We start from the raw sequence: 10,601 nt of genomic DNA, 5'->3' as shown, positions 1-10,601 counted from the left end.
CTTCCAAACTCCAAATAGCAGTGGCCCATTTGGTAAAGTGGGGATTGTTTAGAAATATGTCACCATACTTAACAGTTGAAGGCAATGTTTGCCAGCTGCTGCGTGTGAAACGAGTTGCTATTCACTTCAAGGTACCTTATCTTGCATTCCTGTGCACACTTATCTGGAAATAATTCACTTCTTTTCTTCAGCTGAACTGTTGTATTTTCCATTATTATTATTGTTATTATTTTGTCATAGCTGTAATTCTTTTACATTTTGACAGGATTGGATGTAATTTGCAGCTGCATTAGCTACTTTTATAAGTAGATGAAGCCTGACAAATTTCAGACAAATGGGTGCAGTGTTAAGGCAATTCACAGTGCAATACATCCCAATCCTGACTCAGTTTCTAAAGCAGAAATTTTCCAGTGTGAATACTGATTGGAGATAATCTGACGAACAGGAGGATATTTTGTGAAGAAACATATTTTTATAACCACAGTGATCGCCAAACCCTTTTAAAGGTGTGTCTGTCTTTGCATCTTGCTGCACTTTCTGTCTGGCTATAAACATTAAAGCAAAAAGTTTGCAGTGCAGTACCAGACCCCTTTCCAAGAGAATAAAATGTGATATGAAAAGTTTCCTAGCAAGATCTCCCACCTTTGTCTGCGTGCTCTACACTCATCATGCTCATGCCGGGCCTGCTGAGCTGGAGTTCCTGTGTGGGTGGGCATGTGGAGAAGGGACACAGTAACTGAATACAAGTATCTGATTCCCCAAATGTCCTATGAAGAAACAAATTCAAGACTCAACTATACAGCTGCAAATCAAACATTTTAAGTGTGTTTTAAGTGCAATATAAAATGTGACACTAGATAGCGATGGTGAACCTTATGGAAGATTCAATGTATTTTTAAAAACACTTTTTCAGAACGGTTTTTATATGTATGTAGATTCCACCTTAATCTCTTCCAATCATCCAAGGGAGGCTTCATTTGTTTCCTTGATCACACCAGATATTTCAAATCTAACCTGGTAAATGGTGGTTTCGAAGGCATCCCATGCAATTACAGAAAGGGTTTTATTGATCAGTAATGATATCTACAATTCATGCTTTTATATATTTCTTTTATATTATCAGCATACACTTTAAACACAAGGCAGTTTCGATGGCATTTTGAGCTTCCCAAGATCCCCGTAAAACTCATTTGCTCCTCCTTCTACGTCTCATCTCCTCCGTGAGCCACACACAAATGAAAGGATTGAGTGAATGAGGGGGGAGAACCTCGAGACGAAAGAAGCATACATTCTTAGAGCAAGACTTGGTGCTGCCATGTGTATGAAATTCAGCTGAGACAACTCTATAGCCAAGCAAACAAGTTACAACAAATGCAATGAAACACATGGGACGCTAGAATGGGATTCTGCTGTACAAAACAATTTGGGATACAACTTTTATTGAACTGCAGTACCTGAATGGGCACTTGTAGAGCAGTACAATTATAAAGCCCCCAGTTTCTCATGCTATGCTGGCAAGTCAAGTCATCTGCTTTACTGAATGATGGTGAGTCTTGCCAGGTATTTTAATGCCAACTTGGCTCATGTTGTATTTTATAACTGGCCAGGAATGTTGCTTCAATAACTGCGGCATTCTTTATATGCACCCAAGGAGTGCATGGAAAGTAATATGTCTTCTGCAAGCACTGGCTAATAAACTGAACTGCATTATAGCAGAGGGTGGAAAAAAACTCTTTCCTGTCTGGGTTGGAAGAGATTAATGATATGCAGTGTGTTCGAAGCCCCAACTGAGGCTTAATGCTATCAAAAATTTACAAATCCATAAAAATTTATTTCCTCTGAAAATGAAAGGATTTTTTCCTCCTACAATTATGGTACAGACAGAGGAAATTTTCTACATGTATGATGGACCTACACGTATAAACAATAAAACCTATATTAGATTGTGGGGACCCTTTTACTATTTGATCCAATGGCTGCTATTTATCTAAATGCAACAGTGTCAAGATCCCCGCTGGATTAAATCTTTCCGTTACGACATTACAGATTGCACAAAACTGGAAGAAACAAGAATTAAAAATCAATAGGGAGAATAATACATGGTTGTTAAATTGAGGAAAATGTAAGGATGGTAAAAAATGGGGAAGCTGCTCCCTCTGGAACTGCAGGAATGTCAGAATACATTTGGGTCTTTCCAGGGTAAATTGTGAACACATTGTGGATGATATTAGTTTGCTAAGATTAGATAACTTCTGTTATTGCATTTATTTGTAGGACTTTTAATCAGCATAGAAAACCAAATAAACTGAAAAGAGGGGGAGAAAAAGCCAAGTCATCACCAGGGGAGCTCTATTCATCTTTGAAAACCAGCTAAAGACCTGGATCCTCTCATGTTAGTAATTTTCTCTCTCCTTTTCTCTTTTCCCCATTTCCCCACCCTCTTGTCTCTAATTGCTCCTTGCTGTGTGGGCAACTGTTTAATCTGTTTTCATTTTGTTTGGATTCAATCTCATCCGCCCCCACCGTGTACACACTCTTTCTCTCATGGCGACCCTCCTACAAGGAAAAACAAATCCCAAAGGCATCCCAGCTGGCATCAAACTTCTAAAGCTATACATGTGAAATGAAACAAAAGCTTGCCTTACCACCCACCTAAATGGAGAGATACACGCTGCCTGACAGCATGAAGACCAGATAACTGATTAGTTGCTGAAGAACAGGAGACTGAAAGAAGGTGGGCAAAAAAATATATTATTTTTTTGCCTGCATAGTTGTTGTCACCTGACTGGCTAATAATGGGGCAGCATCTGTTGGATCAAGTTTATCAACCCCCCTTACATTATATAAATGCAGAAGCTGAGTCAAATGAAGCAGCGTTAAAATTGAGAATGTCGGCCTCTGCGCTCCCATGTGATCGCAGGAGGGGTCTGGCCTTGTAAGGAGGGAAGGGGTTAAGGAAAGGATCCGGAGCAATGGCTAAATCTCTATTACGCTCGCCCATCGCAGACAGAGTGGGGCGTCGGAGGGCAGGTTATTCCGACGGAGCTCATTCCCGTCCAACCTCAAAACTTGTAGCCTGGAAAAATTCATGATGTCTACGATGGTGCAGAAGCTGCTGATGGTGAATTCTGGGAGGAAGAAGAAGAAAGGAATCTTGCATCACTTCGGCTCTTTTAACCAAATGTCTGGATTAGTGCTTTTCAAGTGTTAATATGAACTATATGCACACACAGGCAAACAACCGCATGAGTATCTAATTCCCAATTCAGGAATGAACCGGTTCCTGAGAAGCTACAGTTATCCTAAAACTGTCTACACCCCAAGAGTAGCTTTCTCACCACCTGCATTCCAGAAGCAAGGGTACCAGATGTAAAATTATCATGGTAATTTGCTGGAAATTCAGCACACTGACCTTTGACGTCTCCGCGAGGATGAAGCCTGAGTAAAGAGCAGATTTTCTTTAGCTAGTCTGCTGAGCAACTGCCATAAAGCTGACGCAGCAGGAGCTGCTGGAGGATTTAATATTTTTGAAGGCCTAACGTTTTAGGCCATTTTCATGGATGATAGAGAAATCACAGTTTAAATTGCACCCTATTCCATGAAGAATCACAAATACCAGGGATTAGGGACGTTTTATACACTGTAGCATTTTTGCATTCTGAATTCAACTCAGTTCCATCTTTTAGACTGAGAGACGGTCTTTCCTCCTCCCCAGAGGAGCTGGGATCCAGAAAATAAATTGTCAATTACATCAGTACACACTAGTTACAGATAGGTAGCCGTGTTGGTCTGCCATAGTCAAAACAAAACAAATTCCTTCCAGTAGCACCTTAAAGACCAACTAAGTCAGTTCTTGGTATGAGCTTTCGTGTGCATGCACACTTCTTCAGATACACAGTACACACTGTTCATGCTGTAATTTCTTGTGGAACGTTTGGGGCTGAGGAAAGCTGGGACTGTCCACTTGGCTACAGAATGTTAGTAGTCAAGAATACTTAACCTTGGAGGTTTTTAAGCAGAGGTTTTTTTGGGGGGGCATCTATCATGTATGATCTAATTGAGATCCCTGCACTGCAACTCTACAATTCTATGATACGAGTGGTTATTGTAGCTTAAAGCTGAACAGCAATGGCAGTGTTGTTAAATAATCCAGTCCTGGAAGCACCCCAGCAATTCTTCCTGGGGTGTTTATTAAGCATTCAACCAGATTTGCTTGCACAAAGTTTGCATGGTAGTTAGTCTATGTCTAGTCCTTTTTGAGCTCCCCTCCCCTATTTGTTTACAGTGGTTATATGCCAATGAGTATTAATCCTGATTGGCTTGTGGGGTGTTTACATGTCTTCCTCTTAATCATTTATTTGTCTCACAATTTTCAAAGCATTTCCTCATCAGTTTCCAAACCACAAAAAGTCAGGATCTTTTAAAGGTAGATTTCTTGTGCTAGGATGGCAGAGTTTTAATTGTGCAAATCAAAAGTTCCGATACACTTGAATCCCTCCCATAAAATTGTGACAGTCTGGGGCCATCTTTAGGCTCTCTTGTATGCAATATGCCACTTTGGGATCTGCATCCAGAAGTTTAAAGAAGGGTTAAAAAGTATTCTTACTATTAATCAGGGCTTTTGTTCCCAGCCAGAACTCACCAGAACTCAGTTCCGGCACCTCTCAGGTGGGCACCATTGCCATTAAAAGAGAACAAGGGAGGCGTTCATGGTGAGTTCCAACACCTCTTTTTCTAGAGAAATAGCACTGCTGCTAGTTAACACAATGGTTGCATACACACCACACATTTAAAGCACACTACTTCCCCTAAAGAATTTTGGGAATTGTAATTTGTTAAGGGTGGTGAGTATTAAAACTTTGCGAGAAACTACCATTTTCAGGATTCCTTGGGGAGAGTCATGAGCCTTAAATGTGCTTCATATGTATGGTGTGCAATGTAGCCTTTGTGTAAATAAAGTAATATTATTAGTATATTATTTTATTGCTTACTCTCTTTTCCATCTTCCTTCCATTCATTTATTTATTGCCTTTATCCTGTCAATGGACCCAGTCTTTTTGTTGCTTACTCCGTAAAGTGCTTTGCATCTCGATGGACACTATATGAAGGACAGCAATGCTTTATGGAAGCTGAAATATCTCTGGGAAAAGGATTCCCTGCTGTCAAGAGAATACAAGGAGACCATGCAGAATACTAGACTCAAGCTCTAGCATCCCTCTCTGTTGTTGTTTTTTTAAATAGAAGCACCCCTAATCCTTCAGTGAACTCTGAAAGATTCAAAGACGGGGTGCGGGGAAATGGATTAATGGAGGTGTGTGTCCTGCTGCAATGCTTCTTATAAGCAGCCAGAGGGCAACCAAAGTCTAGAACTTGGCAGCAAATTTATACATTTCCTTGAAACAGCTGCTGCTGCTTTAAAACCGGGAAAAAAGTGCATATGCTGTAAGGGCAGTATAACACTGGACAGATTTGGAAATGCAAGAGTCCATCTTTCACACTTTGTTGAGGAAGGTGAAGGCTGCTGGCTGGGCCAGATATGCCTTGCATGATTGCTGCTGTGCAAGAAACTCTTTATGGAAAGTAAAATGTAGAGAGTGAGTCAAGACGAGAATTGGGGAAGAGCAGAAGTATGCTAGGCCATTGCAAACTGCCATCCTGGCTGAGTCAGGCCAGCAGTCCACATGAAAGCATTCTGGCTTCCCACAGTTGCCTGACTAATGCCATATGCAAGCTTGCTGCCTAGGCATGAGATCCATCTTTTACTGGTTGCTAAATATATACCTTATTTGTTTTCCCAGGTTTATATCCTGCCTTTCTTCCACCGTGAAACCCATGGTGGTGTAACATATGGTTCGCAGGAGCTCTACAATCCAGGTACTTATTTGCTTACCTTCAGCAAATCCCATGTGCCTTCAGACCACACTCTTGGAGCCTGGTGACTGACCTTTTGGCTAGCATGAAGCAAAGAGTAGTTCTATTCTCCATGCACTCGCAGAATCATTTGCAAATACATTTACTCTCATGGCTGAGCAAACATCTTTTGACAATAAATCTCCCAAGTGAATTATTGTATTGGTGAAAAGTAATTCCTTTAGTGTGTTGAAAATTAGGGGATGATCCCAAGTTGCAGATACTGTGTGTGAATAGTGTCATGTTCACACTGATTGTTACCTTCTAAATATCTTAGATTGTAAGCTCCTTAGGGCAGGGACCTGTCATCTTGTGTTTTATAAAGCATCACACATACTGATGGCACTATATAGTAGTATATCAGTAGCAAATCTCAATAATCTCTCCCCTAACTTTTCACGTCTTTTACAACAGTAAGTTTGCACATGGTTTAGTTCACTTTTGTTACAATTTCTTTTTTTCTGGCGGGGATGCTGAGCAGAGCATATGCTAGTTGGAGTCCTTTTTAGCATCCATTAGCAGTGGTGCAGTTAGGTAACTTGAGGCTCCGGACTTAATGGGCTTACGGGGGCCCCTGTGTATTGCTTCACTTGATTCAAAATATGGCAAGTCAACCCTGCTGCATCTGGGGTCCATACTACTCATTTGGGGCCCTAGATTCCCACCCCTGCCCTTTTGGTGTATTTAGGATCACTTCCCTCAGTGCACAGGCTTGTTTGCACAGATTCTGACACTTTTGAAAAGGAAACCTAAATCATATGGGCATTAACTAGTGTATTGTTATCTGCTTAATGGGGGGTGGCCCTCAGGTCTGGGGCCTGGATGTGGCCCTCCAGGCATCTCTACCTGGCCCTCAGCACTCTCCCCAGGTCATATCCTTCCCTTGCCCTGCACACCTGCTTTAATAACTGCATGCAGCGAAAGGAGGGAGGCTGTGAGCTGTTAAACATCATGACCATGGGGCAAGTTCACAGTCATCATATAGTGTATGGGATATGTTGGAAAGAACATGGGGCTGGTACAGGGGTTTAAGAAGGCATTGGTTTCTGCTCTGCTCTGCATTTGGCAGTGCTGTTTCCATTCAGCTGCAGTTCAGGTTCTGAGAAAAATATGTTAGTCATCTTGCCATCTGCTATGGTGGAGTTGTATATGCAGTCATGCAATTATCATTACATTTTCCCATTCATTTCCAATGGAAATGAAACACAATGTAAATCGGGTGGGGGGTAGTCATCAATTACATGTTGTTATGCATCATTTGCAGACTGAAAACAACAACAGTGAATACTGATTGTATTTGTTGGGTTGATTTCTATTCTAGACATGAGACAAATCAGCAAACATTGCCAATTTACACTCTTGTTTCCATTTTCATCTGAATGCTCCAACATCTCTAGGCTGGAGACAGCCAATATTTTTCAAGGGAGTTGAAAGGAGTTTGTGTGAGGCTTCACTTCCCATGCACACATGCACACATATCTCTTTTGCCATGCTAAGTTGCCTGCATTGAAACAGTTCTAGTAGATTTCTGAAACAAAGCAAATCCCTGCAAAATCTAATTACCAGATTCAAAAGTGGCAGAATGTACACAACAGGAGCAGTGTCCCTTATTTCAAACTGCCTTCAACTTCCAGTCTTGTCTCCTAGCTGCTGCCCAGTTTCTGCCTAAGCAGAAGTGTGTAGAGGTTGTGAACCTCTTTCAGATTTTCAGATGAAAGGGAGCTGGAGAAAGACAAATGGCTATTCTTCATCTGAGATGTGCCTCAAAAGAACAGCATTCTGGCCAAGAGATAAAGACACCATCAACTTAAAAGCCCAGCAGCTACCAGGGCGCTATATATATATATATATATATATATAAACAAACTTAGCTACTGAGTCTTTTTTTGCTCTGCAGCATTCCTCATTTACTATGGAAAAAAGCAAAGGTCTTCTGAGAAACTCATTAAAAAACTTTAAAGGTCAGCTACAGAATGGTTTGAAAAATGAGTGAATAAATAAAGAGAAATCCAGAGAGATTGCCTCGTTGCCACACAGATTTGAAGCAAAACACTGAGACAAGTGCAATACTTGTCAAGCTGTTCCAAGTGCAAAGCTGTGCCTCTGCCTTCCCAAAACTGATGGCACCACTGTTTGATTAAACAGAGCAGAGTCAGCCTTTTTTGTGGGGAGCCTAAGTCTTGGCAAGTTCAACAGGTACAAACCAACCAATAGGGAATGTATATCTCTTCAGACCAGGGGTGGTGAACCTGTGTCCATCTGGGTGTTGTGTAATCAAACTATCATCAGCCCTGACAATTGGCTATGCTGGCTGGAGCTGGTGGGATATGGAGTTTTAAAATATCTGGAGGGACACAGGCTCCCTACTCCCTGTTCCAGACATGTGGTTTTTCAAAATACGCCCAGTTGATCTGTATGCGGTTTGGACTCCATGCAAATCTGGAGCTACTGGTAAATAACAAAATGACGTAAAGAAAATTGATTAATTTTAGAAATGCCATCACTCTTGAAAGCATCAGCTTTCTTCATGCAGTACCCAGACTCATCTGCAAAGGATCTCCAAATAAAAGAGCTTTGTAAGTACATAACTAGTACAGTACAGTACTAGTACAGTACTAGTAGCCATTTGTGGACTCGTGCTATAAAAACATGCCATCTCCACATAACTTAAGATCACACCCTCTAACTGTCCAAGGATAGTAGTCAATAATAATTGCAAGGGAGAGCGACAGTTGCTAAGGTTATCTCTTTGCATGGGCCACATTCGGACATAATACTAAACCATGGTTTATTGTATCAACTTTCAGGTTCTCACATTTCCTCTTCACATGCAAGAGAAGTAAAATTGAAGCATTTGCTCACAGTATGTAACACACTGCAATTTCCTATTTCATGTGAATATAGAACCTCTGATATGTACAAACTAAGATATTCAACTAATTATGGACTCTTCCAGATGTGGACATTTTAGCAGCACCCAAACATTGCTGAAAGTGGCATACAAATTCTGCTTTTAGACTTTTCTCCCATACAAAATTATTCTTTTTCACCTGCTCTAGGACTCTGATTCTATGGGGCTAATGCTTCTACAAGAACCCTGTTGTAGGAAGGGTATAAAATGTTAACCATTTGATGAGAATTCCAATGTAGATGAAAGATTAAAGGCAGCTAGAGCTGCAGTCCTATGTACGCTTATTTTGAACGAATTCTTATTACACTGCGGATTACTTCTGAATAAAAATGCACAGCAGTACTTCTCAAGTCCTGGAGAATGAAGCAAAACCAATAATTGGTCTGAAGGCTTAACACCATGATCCTTCAACAGCTATGCAAAGCTAGGTCAATCAAAAACGAAATTGATTCTTATGTGACAAATTAATCTTCATTTTAAGATGAAGAAGTTGTTTTGCTCTATCTAATCTTCATTACACAAACTTACTTATTTTGCTCCTTTTTTGTGGTCATCATTTTAAGACACCCATGTGTACATGGGAGCAGAATACTACCCATTATATTTCACCCACTGCATGACTCTTTTTTCCATATGCTCATTTCTCCTTGAAACATGAGCATGTCACTGGCATCTATGATGACTGGCACCATGTTGAACAATCATATGCTAGGTGCTAAAAAATAATAATAATGCAGCAATAAGTCCCACCTTAAAGGAAGCTGCCACTTGGTGTTGGAACCATATTCTTTCTTGTATTGATCAGAGCATGGTAGGAAAATGCAAATAGAAGGGCAAAGGCAGGCCATATGTGTGAGGAAGGGATGGGGTGGAACAGGGGAAGTTTTTGGTCTTTTGGCCTCAACCACAGGGAGTGAGGTTACTTCCACTCTGTTCCTTCTTCTAGACTGGAGAAATCACATTGGCAAAAAACTGGACTCCACAGCGCCATATGGTGTCACAGTGTTATAACGCATATAAAATGCATTTTCTTTACTAATGAAGCTGAGTCCTTACACCAGGGATAGGGAACCTCAGGCCCAGCGGCCAAATGTGGCCCTCCAGTCCTTTCAATCTGGCCCTTGGGACTTTCCTCAAGACACCCGCCCCCCATCTCAGCCATATCCTTTCTACCCAGGCCACACACCTCACTGGCCCTCCTTTGCACCCTCCTTGAATGCTTTCCCTGGCTGGAATGTGCCCTTGAACACAGATATTGCTTCTTGCTTGCCTGGATAGACAATAGAGGGGTGTTTGTAAGTGTGTAGAAGCTAGCTTACAGCACATAGGTAAGATTCACATTGGTTACTCTTCTCACTTTTGCGGGCATGTGGCCCTCAGAAGGTTGCCCAGAAGACAATGTGGCCCTTGGATTGAACAAGTCATGGATGCTTTAGCTGAGATCCCAGAATTGCACAGGATTGGACTAGATGACCCTTGGGCTCCCTTCCAACTCCACAATTCTATGATTCTAAAGGTCCCCTGGTTTGATTTTCTCTCTCTGCCTCTCTCCTAGCCCCTGACTCACCTCTCTGCTATTTTTCTTTCCCCATGTAGCCCCTTTCTCTTAGAGCAGGCATAGGCAAACTCAGCCCTCCAGATGTTTTTGGACTACAATTCCCATCATCCCTGACCACTGGTCCTGTTAGCTAGGGATCATGGGAACTGTAGGCCAAAAACACCTGGAGGGCCGAGTTTGCCTATGCCTCTCTTAGAGGGTCCCTTTCCATGCCTTTGATCC

The 10,601-nt window shown here is 41.5% G+C and overlaps 1 protein-coding gene across 2 annotated transcripts in view; it reads right to left on the bottom strand.

Moving 5' to 3' along the window:
• Positions 1-1,044: 1,044 nt before the first annotated feature.
• The window catches only part of FMOD (fibromodulin), a 78,085-nt gene continuing 68,528 nt past the window's right edge, over positions 1,045-10,601 (bottom strand). For both annotated transcript variants that reach the window (XM_081865338.1, XM_081865339.1), the window contains exon 3: positions 1,045-3,128. In XM_081865338.1, the coding sequence (XP_081721464.1) occupies positions 2,977-3,128 (152 nt within the window). In that variant the 3' untranslated portion in view covers positions 1,045-2,976. The remainder of the gene's footprint in view (positions 3,129-10,601) is intronic.

The sequence above is a fragment of the Podarcis erhardii genome, assembly GCF_964252035.2.
Source record: "Podarcis erhardii genome assembly, chromosome: 6".
NCBI classification, from domain to species: domain Eukaryota; kingdom Metazoa; phylum Chordata; class Lepidosauria; order Squamata; family Lacertidae; genus Podarcis; species Podarcis erhardii.
Note: the sequence above shows the minus strand (reverse complement) of the source record. Positions and strands in the feature narration are given on the sequence as shown.